At 41.5% G+C, this 25,640-nt stretch overlaps 2 protein-coding genes across 2 annotated transcripts; both read right to left on the bottom strand.

The window, feature by feature from the left end:
* Positions 1–80: 80 nt before the first annotated feature.
* On the bottom strand, positions 81–9,423 carry xkr5a (XK related 5a). The gene is made up of 7 exons (XM_088324859.1): positions 9,204–9,423; positions 6,812–6,995; positions 6,544–6,728; positions 6,270–6,482; positions 6,002–6,171; positions 5,272–5,383; positions 81–5,120 (listed from the first exon to the last, which is right to left on the bottom strand). The coding sequence occupies exons 1-7, from the start codon at positions 9,334–9,336 to the stop codon at positions 4,183–4,185; spliced, it is 1,935 nt and encodes a 644-aa protein (XP_088180985.1). The 5' UTR covers positions 9,337–9,423; the 3' UTR covers positions 81–4,182.
* A 2,296-nt stretch (positions 9,424–11,719) lies between these two features.
* Positions 11,720–25,163, bottom strand: prdm1c (PR domain containing 1c, with ZNF domain). The gene is made up of 7 exons (XM_088324858.1): positions 25,085–25,163; positions 21,148–21,405; positions 19,497–19,616; positions 17,702–17,954; positions 14,314–15,254; positions 14,118–14,246; positions 11,720–12,389 (listed from the first exon to the last, which is right to left on the bottom strand). The coding sequence occupies exons 1-7, from the start codon at positions 25,100–25,102 to the stop codon at positions 11,841–11,843; spliced, it is 2,268 nt and encodes a 755-aa protein (XP_088180984.1). The 5' UTR covers positions 25,103–25,163; the 3' UTR covers positions 11,720–11,840.
* Between the last annotated feature and the right edge of the window lie 477 nt (positions 25,164–25,640).

The following is a 25,640-nucleotide window of genomic DNA, read 5'->3' as shown; positions in this document are numbered from 1 at the left end:
CTATAGTGCACTATATCGTTTTATAACGTTTTTCGAATTACTTTATCACAATCCAGAACAGAAAACACGGGGAAAACATGTCACAGTTCACAATTTTATTTCACTCTCTCATGGTTTGCATTTTATTGCTCGTTTCACAGTTCAAATATCATAAAAGGCAAATAAAAAAAATCAAATACATTTTTCAAAATTTTGTTTCATGAATTATGGATTGCGTCCATCTCCCGGCGAAGTAAAAGAAACCAAGGATGTTTTTGTTGTTTTTGTTCTCGTAGCGTTAAAAAACGTTAAAAACACAGTCAAGAAGCTCGCGGAGATGTTCTTAAATTGAAGTGTTTTATCGAATTATATTTTAACGCAGGACAGCATATTGGTATGTTTATATTACTATAGTACAGAATACCGAGGCAGTATATTTAAATAGAATTCGTGTTTTAATTATTCAACATCATAAGTTGTGCTTAAAGGAAGCTTATTCACTGGTCATTAATATCGAAATAATATTTTTTTTTTATATATTGTAGTTTTTTTTTTAAATTATGATGGATTAAATAATTTAATCATTTGATTTCTTAGACGTTATCTTATCACACAAAAATATACTATGATACATATTATTTCCCCTCTCATGTGATTATTGTTTAATTTAACCTAAATAATGGTGAAAACGCCCCACACAAAACACAGCAAATGAACCCTTTACCTAGTCGTAACCCTAGCCCTTAACCTAACCCTAGGCCTACCCCTTAAATCCTAACCCTACTCCTAAAAATGCCTAACCAAGGGCCTAACAAGGCCCATAGACCCTAACCCTAGTCACGACCCGAAGCTTAACCCTAACCTCACCTCTAGTCCTGGCCCTAAATTCTAGCCCTAGCCCTTACCACTAGATGCATAACCCTTGTCCTAACCCTAGCCATTCTGCTAGTCTAACCACAACCCCAGTCTCACCATTACCCCTAACCTCAGCCCTTACCTTTGCCCTCACTCAAGGGTCTGAAACTCAATTAAGTTGAGGGCCGCTTAAGCTAGGATCCCGGTGAAGTTGGGCCAAATGGGGATTAGTACAAAAACAGCGCTGATAAAAACATTCGCTGTTCTTAAAGGGACAGTGTTTTATATTTGCCCACTAGATGTCGCTGTAACGTGTAGTGCAACCAAAAATGAATAAGCAAGACTAAAACTTCGAAGATGAAAAGTGAGCAAAAAGCACAATTTTTTCCCATTTTTACCCGGCCTCTGTCAAAGATAGACAAAAAGAAGGGTAAAGGAATTTATTTTAAAGGAATACAAAAAAGGGAAGAATAAAGAAAAAGGGCCCCACAAGAAAAATAAGAATAAAAAGAAAAGTAGGGAAAAAGAAAGCAAAAAATGAAATCAGAGAAAAAGAAAGAGGAAAGGAAAGAGCGAAGGAAATTAAAAGGAAAAATACATTTTTCTCTTTTTTATTTATTTTTATTTTCCTTTATTCTTGAATTTTACTTTGTGTCTTATTTCTTGTTTTTTCATTTTTCTTTTTTTCCTTTTCTTGTCCTTTTTTTCTTTTCCTTTGTTAATCTAGTTTTTCTTTCCCTTTTTAATTTCTCTTCTTTTCAAGATGAATAAGGTGCGTTTTGGTCACTGAGTCTTATTTTGTCTTCTTCTGTTGTACTTTTACAGTGGGAAAATATCACACACCGTCCCTTTAACTTCCACATTAAGGCAGGGGCCTCAAACTATCTTCCTGGGGCGCAGTTGTCCCCTGGGCTGCGAGTTGAAGACCCCTGCCCTAACTCTTAACCCTAATGCATCGGTGGGTAGTTACAAGTTACATTTACTCTGTTACATTTACTCGAGAAAGGAGTATTTTTAAATCATTATACTTTTTTACTTTTACTTGAGTAGATTGGTGACGAACAAACAGTACTCTTACTCCACTAAACTCGCCTTATTTTACATTTGTAAATATCTTAATTTGTGATTCTTGTGTTTTGAATTCAATGTATTTTGCATAACAAATGTAAAATGTATTCTTCTATTACATACTGCTCTTTATTTGTTGTTGCGCTGAATAGTCAATATTTGAATTCACATTTTGTTGTGTGCTTTTCAGAGATTCTGAGTTGCTTGAACTTGACATCAAAGTTGCTTCGTATAAAAAAGTTTAAATGAGTTACAGAACACAGCGACATCTTGTGGTTGAGTGAAAAAATATATGCCATTATAATTTCGTAGGATAATACATTTTTCCGAAATGAATAATTTATTTGGTGCATAGTGTTAGATTATTTTTGGTACTATATTAATTGAGGCTATGTCGTGATTACCGATGCGATTCACCTGTGCTCGCTCTTTTGGCGCCAAATGCCGCGGGTTCTGATTGGCTCCCGATCAGTATTTGAACTCAGTCCTGTCTGTCCCCTGTTGTCAGTGCGTCTGCGAACCTCAGCGTATACTAGGCAAGCGTTTTTCGACCCTGACTTCCACCTGCCCCATTTCTGCTCCCGTCTGTCTCCGGCTACGACCCGTTTTGATCCTGACCACGTCTGCTCTCCCGTCCCGGCTTACAACCTCTTTTTGTTTCCGATCACGTCTACTCTCCCAGTCCTGGCTACCGACCCGTTTTTCCGTCCCTGACACCGCCATCGCTCGCTACGGAAGATCCACTTCCGTGTTCGGATCACAATCGGAGTACTGGAGGGACTTGCTAACCGCGTCCACCGAACAATTCATTGTGGCCGCAGCCCTTCCTCTTTCCTTCAATAAAACTTGTGAGAAACATAACGCAATTAAGTCCTGTTTCCGTTCTGGTCCTGACAGGTGACCCCCAACAACCTTTCTTTATTGTTTTTCTTCTTTCTTTCACAGAGACTGAAACACACAGAGATACAGACAATTTAAAGGATAAAGGGTTAGCTTATTGTTCTGCCTGCAAAACCTGTTGAAAAAAATACTGGGGCATTAAATGCTCTACTTGTGCTTCATTTATGTATTTGATTTATACTATCATTATTTCATTGCTTATCTGAACTTACCTTGATTATTTTAATCTTTTTCAAAGTTAAATGTAATTTATTGTTGATTGGATGAGATTTTGTCACAATCACCCGGATCGGGAACACCTGTGTTCAGGATTTGGCGACAACAGCCAGGACAGCTGATTGGCGCACCCTGTATATTTAAATCCCCAGCTTCCGGTAATACTTTGTTCGATTGTACTATGCGATCTGTTGCCATTTGCTCAGAAAGCCCGTACCTCCGACTCTTTGCCTGCCTCCTGTTGTTCTACCTGATCTCCGTTGCCGACCCGTTTCCGAATCTGCCTACGACCTGCCCTGCCCGCCTGACTCCTGATCTCTCTTCCGAACACAACGACGCCCTTCTTCTCCAGCCCCAACCAACAACACGAGGACTACGCCTGTCCGCGACCATTCCCGCCAAGCCTTCACCCGCCTGTCAAGTCTCGACAATCCGTCAAACAACGGATCGAAGATTCACGTCTTGTCATTCCTTCCTTCCAATAAAAACCAAGAAACGAGTGCAAGTGATCTCAGTTTTCATTACATCCTGCCTGACAGATTTGATGATCCGATTATAGAGGAGCGTTTGTTTTTTAATAAACAAGAAGTTGTGACAATTACTCATTGCTTGAGTCGTTTTTTCACCAAGTAATTTTTTACTTTTAATTATTTGAATGGCTTCTTTTTACTTCCACTTGAGTCATAATATACCCCTAACCTTAAACCTACCTCAAGTCCTAATCCTTGCCCTAATTCCTACGCTAGTCCTAACTCTTACACTAACACTAGACATGACCCTGAGCACTAACCCTAAAACTAGTCCTATTCCTAACCCTTAAACTGAAAAAATGAAACCAACTCTTGTTTAGTCAATAATGCACGCATAGAATAACTTTGGAATGGAAAAGGCAGATTTGAGAATATAAGGAAGGCCATAAATAGCATAGCTCAGAGGTTTGTGCGTCAATTAGCTTATTATTACCGATAAAAGAGCTTAGAATGGGTCCAGGTGTAAATTTAGCACTTGCGCGATATATTTATTTGTTTTCTAGATATTATTTAGTACCTTTTAATACGTTAGTGTATAGTTAATGCCTCATAATGTTAATATTTAAATATATGATATCACTTTAAAATAGAGACGCTGATAATATTAGTTTGGATCCTTTTATCCCTGAATAAGTCAGAAATGTTCATCTTGGTCTCTCCGGGACATGATGAGCTGTCTTCTAGGACCGGTGAGGTGAGGTACGCCGGTGGGAGAGTCCAGCACTCCCGAGTCCAGTTTAGGGGTGGACGTGTAGCGTGGACCGACCCGGCCCACAAGCCCTCGGACGTCCCTGTGAAGCGCCGGGTCGCTCGGGACGGAATTCAATCGGACGCCCTGTTCCGAAACCCCGACGTCCCGGTCCAGACGGGGGTTACTGGAACTGCTGGGGGACTGGGGATCGGCGCTGAAGTACAAGGTGGAACTTGACTCGGTGGGGCAAAAATAAGGCTCCGGACTGTCTCCGAAGATGGACTTGCCCTCCGGGGAGCTGCGCTTGAAATCTGTAGCCGAGGACTCCAGCGGGCTCTCCATCTCCAGACTGTCATCTTCGGCTTGTTCGAAGGAAGCTGGTTCGCTCACAGTCTGGAACTCGTCTTTGCAGTCCGACAGGGGTGCCAAGCCTTGCCCCTGAGACTCTGATGTTGAGATCCCCTCGCTGTTGCCGCATGTTAAGCTGGGGATCCCTTCGTTGCTCTTCAGTTCTTGGTTGTACTCCTCCAAATCCAGTATTGCCGCCGCCCCACCTGCCCCATATGCCCGGTTGATCTTCCCTAGGTCACCAGTTTTGAGGGCGAGGCGGATCAAGAGCCAGTGATGGTGATAGCAGGGACAAGAGCTATTTGGTGTCCCCCCGCAAGCGCTCGGATGCTCCAGGAGTGAACCGGCCACTCCGGATAGGGAAAAACTGCCGTGGTTTTGTGCACCGATCGGAAGACTTTTGTCCCCCAGAGAGAAGCACGACTCCCCTCGTTCAATGCAGGTGCTACCCATGTGGTTGTGGTGGAGACCTTGAGCGATCTCTGTTGACTTGGGGTGCAGGAACCGGTAATAGACAATCAGGGAGGCAGCACCTAGGAACCACAGAACCAGAATATAATTTGTTGCTACTCAGCAGGTGACTACTGAAGTTCCAAGACCTTCTGGTTGAAAGTCACCACTGGGGCGGGAATTTTAGTTTCTGGATCAGGACTTGCCAACTTCACGAAGAGGTTTTTAACTTACCAAAAACAAAGCTACAAAGAACAGCGATGGGGAGGGTTACATTATCCCAGGAGGCTTCGCTGAGTATGTCGGAGGCCGCCAGCAGCAACGTGGTGTTCTCAATCAGCATGAACTGAAAAAGAAGGAGAAAGTCTTTGACTGTTCTCTTTACTCTCTGGCTTAAGAAGCTAAGGTTGCAAAACCAATCAAAAGCTAGTTCGAAACAACTAAACCGCAAGTTTTGGTCTTGTGGGTTCGTTCGGCAGATTCACATAATTTGGGAGTTAGGGTTACGGTCAAGAATGGGGTTAGGTGGCGGGTTAGGGCTAGGGCTGTGATTACATCCAAATTCCTGACTGATACCGGTAGAGATAGGGCAAAACCCTTCACTGAATGTTCACAAAGGTGCAGTAAGCCCATTATAAGATAGCTATATACAGCCAAGCAGCAAGTCGTGGTCTTGTGGGTTCATTCGGCACAGTTGCACCTTCCAGGGTCAAGCTTAAAGTCAGAGCTTGAGTTTAGACTAGGGTTAAAGGCTAGGGCTAGGGCTTGTGTTAATGTTAATGTTGGATACGATGACAAGACTGAGTCCAATAGTTTAAGGGCAAAGGCTTTCACTGAAAGCCTATAACGTTGCACCAAAGACCAACCTCTACCTTAAGAACCACAGGCTGATACCGGTATACGAAAAGAGTCTAAAACTACTTTAATGAGGAATCATACTCAACCTAGCTGGACCAGGTCTTACCGTATAGAAGCTGGCCATGCGAAAACGAGAAGGTCCATCTTTGACGTTGAGGAAGAGGAAGACGTGGACTAGCCCAAGAAGGCCGTTGAAGGCACGCCAACACCATGGCCCAGTGCAGATGTCAGGTTGCTGTGATACCAGCCAGAAGGAGGCAGTCAGCCAGTGAAAACCTGCAAGGTAAAGGGAAAATTCGGACATCGGTACAGGTGGTCCAGTTGCTCCTGGGCCAACAGTAAATGAAAGTTTAGAACCATTCGGTGATCCTCACCTGCCACTCCGCAGACCCACCAGTTAAATACCCGGGCGAAAAACATGAGGCAGATCACCCTGGCACCCAGCATACCCGCCCTCCATACCAGCTGGCAGAGCAGGGCCGCCGGAGGCATGGCCAGGTGGCCTGGCCGGATCAGGCAGCAGGCTCGGCTGTACAGGACCAGGGCCCAGGAAACCGACAGCACGCATAGACCACAGCAGTATGCCACTGCCGGAACACCAGAACAGAAATCCGGCATGGTTCTCTGCAACCGAAGGAGCGGACCCACCTGGGGACATGAAGCCGACGTCTGTGGACATGACAATATAGGCCTGGAGCAAACTCTGAGGCAGGCTGACCACCAGGGCCTCCAAGAGCCAGAGGGCCGCGACATCAGCTTGGAGCATGACCACTGCGCCGAATTCCGCCACCGAGCCGTGCATACGAGACATGTACCTCATGCAGTCCCAGAGTCTGCCACCAGGGGGAGACAAAGACAGACTTTACACATCACTAGTTTTAGCATGGTTCCTCCCTGCCCCTTTAGAAAGTCTTACCGTTTGAAGATACCCAGGTGAAGGATGTGTATAGTGGAGAGGTACCATCGTCTATCGTTGCCGTCGTCGTAGTACCATTTGACGCTCAGCAGTTGGACTGCGGTGCCCGGGAGGAAAAGACCTAGCGTGAAACTGGCCCACCGAGTCTCGTCATTCCAAAGATGGAATCCTATGCAGTAGATCACTAGGAAATGCATACATTATAGGGATAGGTATTTTATTGAATAAAATGTTTCATTATAATTCTGAGAAACTAATTATTTTTTCATTAAAAAAAAATATTCTACTGAATTATAATACCATTTAGTTTTTCGACTCTCCAGTTAACTTTTTACTCATTTGAACTTTGATCCTTTTATAGCAGGCCACTTTAAAGTCAAGCAACTGGAGTCTCTGCTTGAAACAAAAATGTGTATTTTAAGAGAGTTCTCCATTCGGGCCCCAGTTTTGTGTAATGCTCTGCCCCCTGAGATTTGATCTGCAACCTCAGTGGAACTGTTTAAATCTAAGATTAAAAACTATATTTCAAATTGACATTATTTAAGTATTGTTAATGCAACATCTGTTGCAGCCTGGTCATCCTGGAAGGGGTATTATCTCATGTGCTGTCCCTTCTCAAGGTTTCTTCATTTTCCTAATGTTGAGGTTTTTGAGTTTTTCCTTGCCTTCGTGTAGGTTTCAGATGAGGGGATGGTGAAGTTTGCAATAATCTGTGGTCTGTGCAGCCCTTTGAGACTCCTTGTGATTAAGGGCGTCACAAATAAACATGACTTGTTTTGAAGACCTCCCAAAGTGCTTTACAGTGTATTCCACACTTACCCATTCACGAACACACTCGGTAGGGAGTTAGCCATGCAAGGTGCCTCCCTGTTAATCTTGGACATTATTGATTCAGTGTCTCGACCAAGGACACTTCGACATTTCACTCAGAGGAGCCGGGGATCGAAACTGCGACCTCTCGGTCCCTTCTCAAGGTTTCTTCGTTCTCCTCGTGCAGAGGTTTTGAGTTCTTCCTTGCTCTCATGTAGGTTTTAGATTAGGGGATGGTGTAAAGATAGTCTGTAGTCTGTAACAGTCTGTGCAGCCCTTTAAGACTTCTTGTGATTAAGGGCGTCACAAATAAACATGACTTGACCAGACTCATAATGTGGGAGCAGAATATAGTAGATTCGAGCATCTGACGCTTCCTGCATGAGAGGAACATCACTATCTTCGAAATACCCCACCAAAAACGTATTTGCATCCTCCGGGAGTCATTGTAAAAATTTGTTTTTTTACATTGCATTGTAAAACTTGCAGGTGTATGCATACCTGTCAACCTGTACCTATTTGCCCTTCAAAGTACGTTTATTATGCATGTTAAGACGTGTACGACATACGAGAAAATCTGTATGGAAAAACGCAAATTTGTCAATGATGGGTACCTGGTATACACCAACTATTACAAAACGGCAAATCAATCAAGTCAAACGAGTTCGCCGCGGAAGCCTCTATCTCGGTATCGTTTTTTTCGTTGCAAACGAAGCGAGCGGTTTGATGCTACTATGCGCATGCATCTGCCGCCTCGGATTTCATGTGGTAGTATTTCTGTAGTGAAAGGAAGTCCGTCTCTTTTTAGAGAACAGGCTTTTTCGGTTCAACTCATTAAAGAGAGATGGCTCTCCAACGGCTCACTTGCTTTGATGCATTATATTTCGAATCATTATTGTTGTATAAAGAAGTTAAGAAAAAAAGGAAGTATAAAAGGAGAAAATGAAAAAAGACAGGTTTGGGGTTATCCCTTTAATCAGTATACAACCAACAATAATAATGCAGAAAATGAATTCATAATTTGAATAAGAAAATGTATTATTCTACTTAATTATATTTGCATGTATTTTTCCTTCTACAGTGACGTTCCAAGCTACTTAATTTTTGAACTTTTTTTTATAATACACCTCATTCATGTCGAGCAACTCAGTATCTCACAACAAAATAATAACTAACAATATATATGATATAAGGAAACACATGTGCAATATAACATGTTAAACTACATAAATAAACACGTTTGAAAAAAATTATGGTGTCAGATTATTTGTATTTTGTAAGGGAAAATACGACAGTTTGTAAGGGCATGGAGCCCTGGAGCTTGACAGGTATGTGTATGGAAATTTGATATGCGTTTGTTCGACATTTGGACCGGTAGCTGTGTATCTCTAGAGGTCAGTCCTGGAATAGGACCTGTATCGCTTAAGCATCCTCGCCCGATCCAAATTCGCCCTTCCTCCGTCTGTTTTCACTTTGCGACCCCACGTAAATACAAATCCGAATCTCACATCCGAATCATGTGGTAAAATTTTGCATCCATGGTATCTAGCGTAACGACGCGCCTCCCCCCTCCCCGACTTACGAGCGCTCTTCTCGGCCGCGATGAGCAACGCCGACACGCCGAGCAGCGTGGCCTGGCACCAGGCGATCCAGCGCTCGCTCCGGCGGGCTGCAGACGGCCTCCTGCGGACCCCCGCCTCTGACGAGCCGATCATGGTGCCGGGCAGCCGGGGAGGCTCCGAAGCGGCGACATGGTGCTGCGCATCGCCTCCGGTTCTTCTCCCGCTGCTCGTCCCGCTGTCCAAAACAGATGACGTCACCTTTTTAAAGGGCCACGCACACAGCCAGTTTCTGTAGTGGGGCCTTTCTCGCGTGCGAAATAAAAACTGCTAGTTTATGAAATAAATGCCTTTCTTTATGTAATTTTTTAACATGCTTTTACCCAATTATTCAATTTCAACAAATACCAACGTCAATTGCTTTACAGTTTGTGGTCTAATGCTGAGCCAGACTCAAATTACAACTTGCAGGGTGTCAGATGGCCTTTTGTAAAACGATGACTGAAAACAACTCCCACCTATTTATTCTAAAGAATGCTTATATAGCATGCATTAAATGAGTCAAGATAAAATTTATGACTCTGTAGTATTGAATGCATGATGAATGAATTCATATTGATCCATGAAAAAATATCATATAAGGCTGTATCTATGGCATTATTTGCATTTTTTGTTATTAAGATGTGATTTATAACTGCATTGATTTATTTTTTCATTTTTTTTAACAATTTTATTGACACTATTAACAGCAAATAAACAATGTGAGGTTTGAACATTTTTTCTTGACAATTTAACAGCACTTAAGCATATTCACAATTTTGTTATATCTGACAATATGACGTTTTAACATTTTTTTCCGACATTTTTAACACAATTTCATTATAATACATCCCAACAATATGATGTTTCATACTCTGACATTCCTTTAATAAATATAATTGATTTATGACCCTACCTGTTTTATCTACTATATGTAAACAAGCACTAAAGATATGATTTACGGCTGTATTAATTGCATTTATTACCATTTTTGTCAACCCTGAAATTATTATAGTTGCTATTGATGAATGACCCTACATGTCATATTTATGCAAATGAGTTATGAAAATATGACTAACGGTGGTATTCATTCTATTTTTAAATTCCTAAGAATTCGAAATGAATGAGTTTTTTTTCTGTGACCCTACTTTCAATTGTTAAAATATGACTTAGGACTGTGGTACACATATTCTTTGCGTCTTAGACATCCCTTATATCACAGGTGTCAAACAGGCGGCCCGCGGGCCAGATCAGGCCCGCTAAGGGATTGAATCCTACCCGCAAGACAACATTCAGAGAAGCGCAAGAGAAAAACAAGCTACAGGTTGAAATATGTCAACTTGATGTTGCCAAAGCCAGGTGTCTCTCACAAAGACACTGTACTTGTATTTATCTCTCTCTCTCTCTCTCTCTCTCTCTCTCTCTCTCTCTCTCTCTCTCTCTCTCTCTCTCTCTCTCCTCCCACTCTCTGTCTCTTTCACTCTCCGTGTCTCTATTTTTCTCTTCCTTTGTTTCTCTTTGTCTCTTTCTCTCTCTGTGTCTTTTTAACTTATTTTGCTCTAACTTCTTTTTTTCCTTTTTCTCTCTTTACTCTTTCTCTCTTCCTACCCTTCGCGCTTTCTTTTCTCTTTTCTCTCCCTCTATCTTTCTATTTCTCTGTAGATTTCTTTCTTCCTCTCCCTTTCTTTCCCCCTCTCTCACGACTTCTCTTTTTATCTCTTTTGTTTCTCACGCTCTCTCCCTCTCTCTCTTTCTTTGTCCCACCCTCTCTCCTTTTCCCTCCCTCTTTCTCTTATTTCTTTATCTCTCTTTTTCTTTCTCTTTAATCTACTAATCCGGCCCCCGACAGAATGTTTGTTCTATCGTGTGGCCCCCGAGTTAAAATGAGTTTGACACCCCTGCCTTAGATTCTTGAGAAATGACAAAAAATGAATATAACAGTCATAGGTCCTATAACAGGCAGGGTCATAAATCAATCTTGTGAATGAATTTTAGGAATCTTAAAAGGCAATAGATACAGTAATAAATAAGGGATTATGGCTCATTTGCATATATGCAACAGCTCATTAGGCATACATATGACATGTAGGGTCATAAATCAAATACGAAAACGTATTTAAGTCTCTGTTGTGCTGTATTTCGACCAACCCGTCCAGCTGTAGATCTCCTGTTGCATATGTCGAAAGTCACTAACTGAAACTAGCTACACAGTCATGTCGAGAGCACGTTAGCGAGGTAGAAGTTTGACGCAATTCCTTCTAAATAACCCCCTTGGCCCATAACAGGAAGTTTATGAACGTCCTCAAGCACTGACGTCAGCAACGTCGACTCACAAAAGCACACGATTGCACAAACAATGGAGGCTTCCTCTTTACAGTCTGATTTATTAGTATCTTTGATCAGAAAACGTCCATTCTCACTCTTAGTAGGTAGAAAAACAACAACCTGAAAAGCGTAATGATGTCAACCATCGTTGGTTAGAAACAATATATATTTAATAAATTAGCAAATTGCAAATCTTAGATTATTTTTTTTTTTGACTCTTGGAAATTCAAAAACAAGTATTTTCTGGATAAGGCTTAAGGCTGCAGAGCTAACCCGCGAGGATTAGCATATTAGAATTAGATGCTCGGATTAGCAAGATCGTCTTCAGGCTCTGACTCCTGCTTGATGTGGCTCGCATGCAAAAGTAGCGGTGATCTGAGGCAATGCTGCATGCCCTTCTTCGTCCATTCAAAGAGTTCAAAAGCTGCAGGGGCACCGCCCTGCTGTTTGGAGGTCTCCAATCTTCTAAGGAGATCAAAAACGTCCCTCTTGTCCATTTCAGCTTCCGCCGCCATGACTTCGAGCCGCTCGGCCGCCTCGCTCACGTCGAACCTGGCGATCTCAGAGTTAACTCTGTGGAGTTGGTCGGGCGGGTGTTTGTTCGGGGGTGAGGCCGGGCAAAACCCTTGCAGGTGGACCTGAAGGCTGCAGCGATGGAAATAGGCGCAGGGGCAACTGGGACAACGGTAGGGACGTTCCCCGGTGTGGAGACGTTTGTGGAGCTTCAGGTGGATGAACTGAGTGAAGCGGGCCGGGCAGAGTTTGCATTGGTAGGGCCTCTCTCCTGAATGAAGCCTTTGGTGTGTCTTTAAGTTACTGGTGCTGCTGAATCGCTTGTAGCAGACCTGAGACATACGTTTATAGTTGAACAGATACTCCAAATAATGAAAGAATACATCAATGGTTACAAAAAGCATATCAACCTTTAAGCGTGTGGAAATAAAGAACAGCAAGATGTGACGATGATTCAAACAATGCGCAAGCACTCAACAGTAGTCTATACAAACCATCCCTGCCATTATGAACAATATTCTTTCTATAGCATTTGATAAGAAAAACAAGCACTCTTCTTGGTAGGTGTTTAGTATTTACACATATTTTGACATATGTATGATAAACATTTAATGTTTTTTCTCATCATGTCCCTCTTTTTATATACTGTATAAAAATATATAAAAACTCTGGGATTCTAAACATTCTTCGTTGCAAGTGTTTAATAATTAAAAATATATCTACCCCGGCATTTTTTATTGCAAGCAGAATAAAAATGGTAACACTCATTTCAATAAATGAATAATAAATATTCCATTATTTTCTTATAATATTTCCCCCTTTTATTTCACAAAGACAAAGAAAAAAGCCAACACTGGTATCTTGGGCATTCTTCATTGCGAGCAGAATATTAAACAAATCGAACACTAGTATTGACAAATGTATAATAAACACAAAATGATTTTATTTTCACTTTGCCCCTTTTTATTGGAAAAAAACGAAGAAACAAACCACCCCTGTGTATATAAGTATTATTTTTTTGCAAGTGTTAAGTAATTAAAAATAGAACTACCCTGGCGTTGTAAGCATTCTTCAATGCAAGCAGAAGCAAAACGAACGTAACACAAATTTTGACAAATTTATAAAATAAACATTAAACACTTTATCATATGTCCTTGCTTTTATTTCACAAAAACAATTATATAAATCAACCCTGGCATTCTAAGTGTTTTTCTTTATAAGCAGTTGATAATTAAGAATAGAGCTAGTGGAGTGAAATTAGCATTCTTCATTTTCGAGCAGAATAATAACTAATCTAACACTGTTTAATAAACGTTGAATTATTTTTGTTTCTATATTCCCAATTCTTATTTTACAAAAAAACTAAGAAATAGACCAACACTGGCATATTTTGCAATAATCTTGTGGCTGAAACTATATCACATCCAGATATTTTGTAACTTCTAGATTTTGAGAAAACTGTGCAGGATGCTGCTTGTATCCACATTTGGTTCTGTATACATGCGTACCAGAATGACAAAAAATATATCTGAAGGCTGAATCCGACAAGCAGTCTTATTTGGTAGTCGAATATAGAACTACCCTGCCATCGTAAGCATTCTTCATTGCGAGCAGAATGCAATAATGTGTAACACAATTTTTATCCATCCATCCATCCATTATCTGCACGGCTTATTCTCAGTAGGGTTGCGGGGGTGCTGGAGCACATCTCAGCCATCTTTGGGCAGTGGGCAGGGGACACCCTGAACTGGTTGCCAGCCAATCACAAGGCACACAGGGACAGACAATTAGCTCGCTCATTCACACCTCGGGACAATTAGGACCGGCCAATTAACCTGACATGCATGAGAACATGCAAACTCCACACAGGAGGTTCGATCTCATGACCTCAGAACTGTGCCGCACAGGCGCTAACCACCGCTCCACCGTGCTGCCCACACAATTTTCGACGATTGTATTATTTTGTCCTCAGTCAAACTTTGCATGCGTGGGTTAGGTATCACTCCAATATCGATTACACCATAGAGCTAGAAAATAACGGTGTGTTAGTAATTACTTACTTTACACTCATGGGGCTTCTCTCCTGTATGGACCAGGTAGTGTTTCTGCAGGTGTGCTAGCTGAGTAAAGTTCTTGTTGCAGGTTTGGCATCGGAAGGGTCGCTCGCCACTGTGCACTCGTAAGTGGACCTGATGGCAACAATCCCCAATATTAATTTTTACTCAAATATTAATTTGTCAGCAAACAGGACCATACCTTGAGGTTGGACAACTGGCCAAAGACCTTCCTGCAGATGTTGCACTCGTACCGTATCTTCCCGTTCTGCCTTGTTAGTGGGTAAGACAAGGTCTTGTAGCCGACCATTGGTTCCTCTTCTTTGGTCTTCCGGAGGTCCAGGGTGTCCGCGGTGCTGCTTTGCATGGCCGTTGTCGGTTTGGAGGGGTGGTGGTGCGATGAAGCCACAGTACCCAGGGGCGGGGAACATCCTCTGGGTGCGATTAAGGGCTGGACTTGACACGGAGTACTGACCGCGTACGTGGCATATGATGTCCATGGGGCATCTCCATCTTCAGATTCCTCTGAAGGACTCTTGAGGTAGTTTTTTCTTTGGGAAGCGAGGTTTTCGTCTTTGGTCTCGCCATGTGGAGGAGGAATGATGTTATCCTCTATTGGGTTCTTGTGGTTAGCATGCAGGAAGTTCGCAAAGCCTTCCAAGGGAAGTAAAGGAGTGGGAAGAGACAGGTAGGGTTTCAGTCCATCGGTATAGGACAAGTAAGCGTGAGGTAAAATGTTTTCTGGACAAGGTGAGTAATGAGGTACTAGGTAGGGAGCGTGCCTTGAGGTGGGATAAACTTGATCCGAAACCGATGGTTCAGGATAACCTTTGGCTAGGATGTGGAGTGGACTGTTCTGGAAGCTGAAGTGCAAACTTGAAGGGGTGTGGTTACACAAAGCTGACTTTTTGGCAACCGGAGGACTACAGCATGGCAGAGAGGGAAGAGTCGTGTATTTGTGGATGGGTTCAGAAGGAGATTGACGGGGGTAAACGATGGGGAAAACCGAGAGGTCGGCCTGAGGTAAAGAACTATCCGTCTGTCGGTGAAGGCTGGCGAGGGACCTGGGGGGCTCTTCTCGAAGGATCTCGGTCACACTGTGGCCCCGTTTATCCATCGTCTTCTTTTGTGGTTGTTGGGTAGCTGTTGGTAGAAGAACAATGCTCAAGGAATCACGTATTTTGTTTTCCTTCTATCAGGATCGCTGCCTTAGAGGGCAACAGCCTGAAGGGAGTGGCTGGAGAGCACCCACCTGCACCTAATTTACCTCCAATACATCATTTCCAACCCTTTAAATAGGCTGTACACTGCACTCGTTCCTGATTCCCTGCATATGGATCTACCCTGGAACTGTGACAGAATGACCTGACCATTAAAAGACCCCGCTGGAAGCTTCCAGACCTATTTACTGGCTCTGCACCAACTCGCTCCCCGATTTCGACAGCAAAGGATCCTCGGCTGCTTCTGTCCTGGGTTTTGGGGGCGAATGACCTTCAGGCATTCCTGTCCCCTGGTTTATCCAGCGAAAGACCCTTGGCTCCTTCTGTCCTCGGTTTTGGCAGCAAATGACCCATGTCTGTTTCTGTGCCTTGTTTTGGCGGAGAAGGACCTGTCCCTGTTTTCAATGGCAAAGAACCCTCAGCTCCCGATTAAAGCGAAAAAGGATCCGCTGTCGCTTTTTTCCTTAGTTTCGGCAGCGCAGGACCCTCAGTCGCTTCTGTCCTTGGCTTTACAGCACAGGACTCTTGGCTGCTTCTTTCCCTGGTTTCAGCACCAAAAAACCTTTGGCTGCCTCTGTGCTTAACCTTGGTGGGGGAAAACCTTCAGCTGCTTCTATCCCTGGTTTCATGGCAAAGAACTTTCTGCCACTTCTGTCTCCGTTTTTGGTGGCAAAATTCTCTGTCCCGGGTTTCTGCGGTGAAGGACCATCACACGCCTCTGTCTCCAGTTTCATCAGGACCATTAGGTCATACTATAAATGGTCTTGCTGACCACTTTTTAACTGCTAGCACACGTCACCTCTTCTTATTAACACACCTAGGCTACCAAAACACAAAGGGCAATTCTTATCTTCCTGGACCCCTCCCATTCCCGCCTCCAACCCTGGGCAAACAAACAGCCGACACTTCCGAAGACATCAGTCTGTCAGCGGGCGACCCTGTCAGGAAGTTCAAGTAGCGCTTCCGACTTCTCCTTCGACTTAAGTACCAAATAAACAAAAGTCCCACCGGATTGCTGTTTACTTGCCTTTCATTTTATTTTATGTGGCATTCATGAAAAAAAAACAACACAAGACCAGAAATCGGTCTCGTCTTACCAGGACTACACCTGGTGCCTCCATTTTGGGGGTCTTTTTCCTATTATGGTCCCTCAGGTAAGAAAAAGTGTGTGGGCGGGGCTTCTCCCACACCTGAACAGAGTGTCAGTTGGCCAAGTTTGATTGTAAGAATTTTTCACATTTTTTTAGTGAAATTGTAACAAAAAATTAAAGAAAATGTTCAATTTTTTTACTATTTTAATTATTCCCTGTAGTCAATTTATAACTGAAAAGATGGAATTTCCCTCTAAACCAAACTGAAAGGCCTTAAACAATAAGACTTGGTCCATTAAATCAAATTAACATTCGTTGAGAAAAACGTTTTTTATTTTTTAGATGCTCATTTTTGTTTGTTATTTATTATTTTTCTCCCTGATTTGGGAATAATTCATTCAAATACCACTCGCAGTTTTATTTAATTACTTTTATATCATTTTGGCAATTATTTAGTTTATCAAGAGGACCCAAAACATAAAAAAGTCAATCCCTGTTTTAAAACAAGCATTATTTCAAATGAAAATGGTCAGGAATGTAAATTTATCATAATTTATTAATAAATTTTCCATGCAACATGTAAGACCAATAAGAAGGACTCAGTAATTTGTGAATTATTTGTCGAACGACCACCAACAAAATATTTTTTTGTAATATTCGATTACTGGGTCAATACTTTGTCAAGAAATTAAATACATCTTTTTAAAAATTATCTAAAAATATCTACTGATTTTGCACACAATGTGTGAAGTTGATATGTAAAAAATGTTCATAATTACTTGATATCTTAAAAAACCTTACTTGTTTTAGTTAAGCCATTAAAATCAATGTATCAATACATTTAACCAATGAGGTTTCTTTACTGTCAGATTTTTAAAAAAATTAACGCAAAATTAATCTGTGAGTTTTTCTTTCGATATTTGAGGTCTGGAGAAAAATCAAATATTATATATCCTCGCCTTATCGGGCATAGCATGAATATTACAGAATTTGTATACATGTTAAAAGTACGGGCCAGGGGCCATTCGTTGACCGTATTTTTGAAAGGTTTGTAACATCGAGTGAAAATGAAAAATAAGATTAATCCAAAAGTAACACTCATTTTGAAGCTATCGTGTCAGGATCTGGCACTCCATAAAGGGCGCCAACCTGGGGTAAGTGGCTGGAGAGAGCCCACCTGCACCACATTTTTTGTGAAACCAACCTTATAAAAAAAAGGCCTACTTATCCTCATATATTTCGGCTCGTGTACAATAAACATTGAATTAGAGCTACTCACCAGCACAGTCCATGGCGAGCTGCCCCAAAGGTGGGTAGTTGCAACGCTGGGCCAGTTCTGAGCAGTACCACACCAGCAGTTCTTGACCCGGTAGGATGGTCTTCACGGTGTAGAAGTAAATATCCAGACCGCTCTGGCACGCGATCAAGTTCTGCTCGCCAACTTTTCGGGCCGGGTTTACGTAACGCATCCAATTGCTCCTTTCCTTGTTCAAACCGTCCAGGATGTGGTGTAGAATCCCTCGGGAGAAGACCTGCACTCGAAATATCCAAGGCCGCCGATGACTAATAGGGTTTATGATGTGCTCTCGGGAACAAACTATGAAGTCACGGGGTCTTTGATGCTTTTTTATGGTAAATGCGATAGAAATTTAGCCTCGGGTCTTGATGGCGATAAGTAAAAGGATGTTTGTTTTACTGTTGCTCTATTGGGCGTCATAGCGGGTGAATCATGGATTTTATTGGATTTCAGAAATTCACATGGAGTATTTGGACGCCACTTAAAAGCAAAGGTCTCAAACTCACTTTACAAAGGGGCCGTCAGACAAAGGGTCTGGATAAGAGCAGGCTGAACCAGGTTTTCCACAAGAAAACTGCTAGAAAAAAAATCCAGTCTTGTGAAATATATCCATTTCTATAAAAATTGCTAAGCAAAATTATATCTAAAAAAATCTGGAATTAATATAAAAATCAATCAATAATAAATTCATCCAAAATTTAGGGGGGAGGCACACTTACAGTAAAGGGACGTAATGTATTATTTGACAATGAGATCTTGCTATATTGTGTAGTACAAAAAATATGAGCACGAAATAGCACAAGGAACATTACAAACTATGGAGACTCAAAATGACAAAGGAAAAATAGAATAAAAAGAAAGAAGAGGGAAACGAAAGGGGAAAAAAATGAGATAACAAAAACAAAAATAAAATAAGGGAAAAGGAAAAAAAATATAACACAAAAAAGAAGGGAAAATAAGAAAAAAAACATTGTTTGCTTATTCGGTTACACTCAGCAGCAAGATGGCAGACAATTTGTTCATGTTATGTAATATAAATGCAAAAATGTGAAGGAGAAGATGCCATAAAAAGGGGCGAAAATTACCTTATTTAACACCTTAAAGCTAAACCGTGGTTGGGTTGGGACACCGTTTTCCAGGGGTCTACGCTATTGGTAAAGACACTTGAAGTTAGATGAGTGGTCCGAATACTTTGAAAAATGTAGGAGAAAGTCTTCACTGTAGTTATAGCTTCTTACGATAAACTAGTGTTTGCCTCCTGGATGACTGGAGTGGAATAGCAAATAAATCTAATGGTTCAATTTTGTTTTTCTTTTTTAGAGTTAGCTGCTGTGCCATGGCATTGAATTTGGACTTTTCGTGGTTTTGCAAAATTCAAAACAGTTAAGTAAAACCATTTTAAGGCAGAGTCACCCTTATCCCTTCTACTGTAATATGCAAATTGACCTAATTGAAGTTCTTGTTTCAGGTTAAAAAACACCTGATTCAGCTCTTCATTTTTTTCTCTGCAGACGTCTCGAAACGTGAGAGCCTGTCAAGAAAGTCGATCACCCAAAAGGCAACGGTTCTCAGGTTCGAAAGCCACTTCCTCCTGCGTTCACTTCGCTGGAAAAGTGCGGCCATTTTCTCCAGAATTTTTGCCCGGCAACTGATGGTGAAACCAAACATCTGTGCGCTGGTGCTTTGACACAAAACTTCACACGAGGCGCTAAAACCACAACGGTTAACCCAGCACTGCTGAAAGAAACAAAATGTGCTATACGGTTGGCTCGCTTACCCTCCAAAAATACTTTCGATTGGCGTCTTTCAGCAGAGTTTCATTGGTGTATCTTTCCCCGACAAGAGGACCAAACCGTGTCCCCTTTGGTATCAACTCCTTGCTGGTCACTCCGAGTACCTGTCCGAAACATAAGAGGAGTCAACGATCTTTACAAGTTTGAGAAACTGCCTTGGGATTAAAAGTCCTACGATTTGTTTGAAAGTTAGCTCATTTTTGGTTGAGCGGTTGGGTTAAGGGTAGAGGTTGGAAACAGGGTCTACTAAACAGTTAGTGATAATGCCGGATCTTCAAATACAGGCTGGAGAGGGTGAGGAGTTTCATCAAAAGTTTTATTTGCAGAACATTTTGGGCAAATATGAGTTAAGACAATGGCTGTATCACAGGTGCGCGGACAAAAAGGGCTAACAACGTTATTGTAATATCAGGGAGAAGGTGCCGGAATCAAAACAAAACTGAAAAAATGGAATTTCTTAACAAACCAAACCAAAAAGCCTCATACACAAATCTTGGTGTAGGTTGGTTCTGGTACTAGCTAAAGCTGATGTGATAACGGTCAGGGGTACACTGAAATCATGAAAAAGTTATAAAATCATGACTAAATAAAGGGTTAAGAAGGCAAAGAATGACAGTCGGTTGAGAGACCAGAGATTAAAGAGATTTACAGGATGCGGACCAGTTCCCTGGGAGCGGCTGAAGTCAAGAATCTGGTTCACTACTCATTTGTAATTGTTAATTCTTTTGGCAAGAGTTCCATCACATTTTTGCCAGACAACTTGAACCTCGAATTAACACCAACAGCTTAGCCAAGAGAACTAACGTTGACAAATTTTATGGTCAACAGAAGATTGTCTTGTCCAACAACTATTAAAACAAGGGGAATATCTGACCATTGTTTGGGATCATTTCTAAAACTTATGAAAATTCAACAGTCCAAAACTTTATAAACACTTAAATAGTTCACCCTTTCAGTAGAACAGTTGGTTTGAATTAATCAACCAGAAAGACGGATGAAGATCCTCTCCTTACCCATACTGAATATTTTAAAAAACAATCACCCTTGGTGTCTGTTTCGGCATTAAAATTTCACTGCTACTCGTGTTCTGTCACATCCAGGTGTGAAATGTACCTCTCTCGAGCCTTCAGGGTAGGAAGAGAGGATAAAGTATCAGGAAGCATCCCCCCCTCTTACTACAGTATAGTCAACGCTACCTTGAACCAGTTGTCCCTGTGAGGCGGCTCTGTGGCGGTTCTCTTGTGTCACGAACGCCTGTTCACAATTCTATTCTTTGGTGGACCGATCCCAGACAGACTTGACTCAAGGGTCAACGTAGCCTTTTAGCATCTTGTCTGTTTCTCTTGATCTTTTCTATTGTTGCATAATCTGTTACTGTCTGCTTGGCTATCTAAGATCTCTGGCAACGGGGTTAAACATAAACCCCTTACAACATGCCAGTAAATAAAACTGCTAAATGTTGCTGACCTTTCAGGTGGGTTCCAGGTGCCTCGACTTTGTTTTATGGTTTAATTGAACACTGGGACAAAAGGCTCGGAATCCAGATATCCAGGTAGCTACTTATCACAGAGACCTCAGGGTATGCGCCGAGGGGCTCGGTAATTGTCTCAGGGTATTGACAAGGTAGGGACTCACCTGTGCCGAGTCCAGGCAGCGTTTCAGGACCAGGTTTCTGGGCAAGGACCTTTCAGCTCGGGTTTTTAAGCAGTTTTTGGACACTTCTCCCAGAGGTTGGTCCTTCACAATGTACGTGCAATTAGCCTCAAAGTCAGCTTCGCTCCAGAGGGTCATGTCCGAGTTGTGGGACTCCGCCATCGCCACGGAAGTCACGTCTATTCTGTGGGGTGATTCTTCCGAGGTCAACATGACTGCAGTGCACCCGGCGGACAGGGCCTGGTAGGGCGAGATTTTGAAAAAGGTTAGTTCCCCTAAGGGTCAGCACGGTGCGCAGTGGTTAGCGCGTGCGCGGCACAGTTCTAAGGTCTTGGGAACCTCCTGTGTGGGTTCAAATCCAGCTACCGGACTTCCTGTGCGGAGTTTGTATGTTCTCCCCGTGCTTGCGTGGGTTCCCCCGGGCACTCCGGTTTCCTCCCACATTCCAAAGACATGCATTTCAGGTGGATTGGCCGGTCCGAATTGTCCCTAGGTGTGAATGAGCGAGCGAGTTGTCTGTCCCTGTGTGCCCTGCGATTGGCTGGCAACCAGTTCAGGCTGTCCCCTGCCCACTGCCCGATGATTGCTGGGATGGGCTCCAGCACCCCCACGACCCTACTGAGGATAAGCGGTGCAGCTAATGAGATGAGATGAGATAGTTTCCATAAAATGTAACGTCAAAAGGGGTTGAACGATTCCCAAGATTCAAAAATGCTATTGCAATGTCTGAAAGGTTAAGCATCATAGTCCAGAGAACGAGTTAAGACTCTGTCATTTGATTCATTATTAGTTTCTCGTTTCAAATTTTAAAAACCCGCTAGAGCTGAATTACAGCAAGGATTTACTTTCCCAGCTCTGGCTACTACTGGACAAACAGACTTCAAAGCCGAGCCCTCGTGCTGCCCCCGCTGTCCCATACATCCTGTGAAAATCCCAGTCACGAACCCCGGAGCTCTAAGGGAGGTTCCTGTGAGCGTCATCAACCCCCCAAGCCCCTGCAGCAACACCACTTTCACAAGGAAAGCAGTCGCCGTTCTCACTGACTTCCCCTTGGCCCAAACTGGGCCCTGTGCTCCCGTCCTGACTTGTGTACTGTCTCTGGCTCAGTTCACATGAAGATTGCAGACAGATATCTCGCCCACAGACTCCCCTCACCAAAGCCTCCACTGACGAGACAGAAGAAGCTTTGATCGGAAAAAAGGAGGAAAACACAATGCTGGGATATGGCTTCCCAGAAGGGGGTTCCTCCTCAGGCTCCTCAGGTTGCCCCTCAGATGTTCGATAAGATGGAACACAATCAAATGAGACTTTGAGAACTTTTGGACTAATTAGTCTGACTTTGGAGTTTTGAGGGTAGGACGAGTCGGTGGCTAATGGACCACATTTTATGGAGATGAAGAAAAAAATTTAAAATGTTTTTTTCATGAAACGGTCACACAAATCTCTGACAAAACAACCCAAACAACAAAAACCAAGCGCAAAGAGATTAAACATTTGACCCTTGTTTTAAGTCTTCAATTAATAGTAGCTCAAGTTACAGCTAAATTCATGGACAAAATGGAAAAAACAACCTCAAATAATGCTAACATACCTGAAAAACTCAAAATTATTACTCAAATAGTGCTATTGATCATTCAAAAGATGACCTTCGAAACATTACTCCAGTAACTCAAATTTAAAATGAACATTTTCAATCTGAATCTCCTACAATTACTCAAATGGAAAATGACTTTTTTGATTTGATTGTACTCCAGTCATAGAAAAGGCCAACCTGAAAAACGACAAAAATAGATAGAATTACCTCAATTTACACCAGAATGAAGATTATTTGGACAGAAAAATGATCAAAATTGAAAATTAGTATGTTACCCTTTTCCAGTAACTCAAAATAAAAAGGACAAATTTCAATTTGACTCTACTCCCATAACTCATATTGAAAAAAAAGACAAATTTCTATTTGACCTTAATTCAGTCCCTTAAATTTAAAAAACAATTTCATTTTCACTCTACTCCAGTAACTCACATTGAAAAAAATATAAAATTCAATTGAACTCTACTCTAGTTACTCAAGTGAAAAAGACCGACTTCTATTTGATTGTATTTTAGAAAGAACAATTTTAATTTCACTTTAAATTTAAAAAGACAAATTTCTATTTGACTCTACTTCAGAAACCCAAATAGAAAAATAACCAATTTAAATTCAATTGTACTCCAGTAACTTAAATTGAAAGAAGACTAATTTGAATTTTGATTGTATTAAAGTAACTCAAATTAAAAAAAACACCAGTTTCTTTTTGATTGTACTCCAGTAATTCCAATTAAAAATACAATTTTAATTTGATTTTAGTCCATTAATTCAAACTTGAAAAAAAAAAAAAACTACGGTAACTACGATTAAAAAAAAACACCACTTCCTATTTGTTCATTGATCGTTCTCTAGAGACTTAAATTTAATGAAGACTCATTTCTACTTGGCTCTACTCAAGTAACTCAAATTGAAAATAGCCCATTTTTAATTTGAGTGTATTCCAGGAACTCAAACTAAAAAGACCATTGACATTTGACTCTTCTCGAGTAACTCGATTAAGACCACTTTACATTCGATGGTACTGCAGTAACTCATATTTAAAAAAGACTCATTTCTACTTGACTCTAGTTCAGTAACTCAAATAAAAAATGGCCAAATTTCTCATTGATTGTTCTCCAGGGTCAAAAAATTTAAAGAAGACTCATTTCTACTTGACTCTAATCCTGTAACTCAAATAAAAAAAATTGCTTAATTCAAATTTGATCATTCTCCAAGGACTCAAATTTAAAGAAGATTTATTTCTAGTTGACTCTACTCCAGTAACTCAAATAAAAAATAGCCCAATTTCTCATTGATCGTTCTCTAGGGACTCAAAGTTAAAGAAGACTCATTTCTACGTGAATCTAATCCAGAAACTCAAATTAAAAATAGCCTAATTTCAATTTGATTCTCTCCAGGGACTCCGATTTAAAGAAGACTCATTTGTAGTTGACTCTACTCCAGAAACTCAAATAAAAAATAGCCCAATTTCTCTTTGGTCGTTCTTTAGAGACTCAAAGTTAAAGAAGACTCATTTCTACGTGACTCTACCCCAGTAACTCGAATTACAAATAGCCCAATTTCTATTTGAGCGTTCTCCAGGGACACAAATTTAAAGAAGACTCATTTCTACTTGACTGTACTCCAGTAACTCAAATTAGAGATAGCCGCATTTCAATTTGATAGTATCGCAGCAACTCAAACAAAAAAACTGCAATTTATTTTAACTCTTTTCAAGTAACTTTAATTTAAAAAGAACAATTTATAGTCGATTGAACCGCAGTAACTCAAATTAAAAAAGACTCATTTCAATTTGATCGTCCTCCAGGGACTCAAATTTAAAGAAAACGAATTTCTACTTGACTGTACTCCAGTAAATCAATTTTAAAATAGACCCATTTCAATTTGATTGTATTGCAGCAACTCAAACTAAAAAACCAGCAATTTCTTTTCGACTCTTCTCGAGTAACTCAAATTTAAAAAGACCAATATATATTCAGTTGTACTTCTATAACTCTATTTTTTTTAATTAATTGATTGTACTCCAGTAACTGAAACAAAGACTGATTTCAGTTTGACTATGCTCCAGTAACTCAAAATCCTCCGGTGACTCAAAACCCTGACAACAACACTCAGACAATAAAATCCAAGCACAACAAGCTGCAACTTTTCCCCCTGTTTTACTGTGAAAACACATAACTTGAATGAGTGTCACAAGGTCTGACAGCTCACTCGTAAACCGTGGATGCCGCCGGTGACAATGCTGATGGTGAAATGCAAAACATGAGTTAAAGTATGACCTCGAGTCACGACGCCGAAAGACATTTTCAGTTTGAGATGTGAGGCACTTACTGTGAAGGAGCCACACATAAGTGAGGCTGTGCAGATAGCTCGTGTGAGCAACCCGTGGCTCTCGTCCCTTTCCGTCGAAAGCCGGCCTCTGTCTACCTGTTTGTGACTGACTACCGGCAAGCTCCTACCCTTTTTTCTTATAGCTCCGCCTTCTCAATGTGTATGTTTGTGTTTTTTAGCCTATTGCCTGGAGGCAAGAGCCTTTCCTAAAAAAAAAAGGTGGGGGCTGTCACCCAGCTATGTCCGGATCAGACAAACAAGTCTTCATTCTTCCCAACATCTACTTCCATCCGTCTCCGAGTGCTTTGTGTTCGAAGTGAAGGGATGACATCATTTGTCTTGGGATAGACAGGGAGATCAGCTAAAATTTAGCAGGTTGTTCCAAAAGCTGACCGAGGAACTGAAAGGTCACCGGTGTTCTCGGTATCATTGCATCAGGAAATGGTGCTATGGAAATGACATTTCCTGCAAAATTGTGCAAAATAAGACCGGGCAGAGAGCAGCACATGGTTTTCTGTGCTGTGTTGATAACTCTCCGTGAGGTTCTCCTTTCCTT

This window comes from Urocampus carinirostris, chromosome 20 (genome assembly GCF_059441175.1).
Source record: "Urocampus carinirostris isolate Australia breed hairy pipefish chromosome 20, RoL_Ucar_1.0, whole genome shotgun sequence".
Classification (NCBI taxonomy): domain Eukaryota; kingdom Metazoa; phylum Chordata; class Actinopteri; order Syngnathiformes; family Syngnathidae; genus Urocampus; species Urocampus carinirostris.
Note: the sequence above shows the minus strand (reverse complement) of the source record. Positions and strands in the feature narration are given on the sequence as shown.

Excerpts from the sequence above, each read along its gene's own strand:
- xkr5a (XM_088324859.1), bottom strand. The coding sequence starts at position 9,336 with ATGATCGGCTCGTCAGAGGCGGGGGTCCGCAGGAGGCCGTCTGCAGCC. Across the intron at positions 6,729-6,811 it reads CACCTGGGTATCTTCAAACG|ACTCTGGGACTGCATGAGGT; the intron begins GTAAGACTTTCT and ends CCCTGGTGGCAG. Across the intron at positions 6,172-6,269 it reads GTGGGTCTGCGGAGTGGCAG|GTTTTCACTGGCTGACTGCC; the intron begins GTGAGGATCACC and ends TTTACCTTGCAG.
- prdm1c (XM_088324858.1), bottom strand. Across the intron at positions 17,955-19,496 it reads ATCGAAAGTATTTTTGGAGG|GTCTTCTCCCGAGGGATTCT; the intron begins GTAAGCGAGCCA and ends TTTCGAGTGCAG. Across the intron at positions 12,390-14,117 it reads AGAAGCCCCATGAGTGTAAA|GTCTGCTACAAGCGATTCAG; the intron begins GTAAGTAATTAC and ends CGTATGTCTCAG.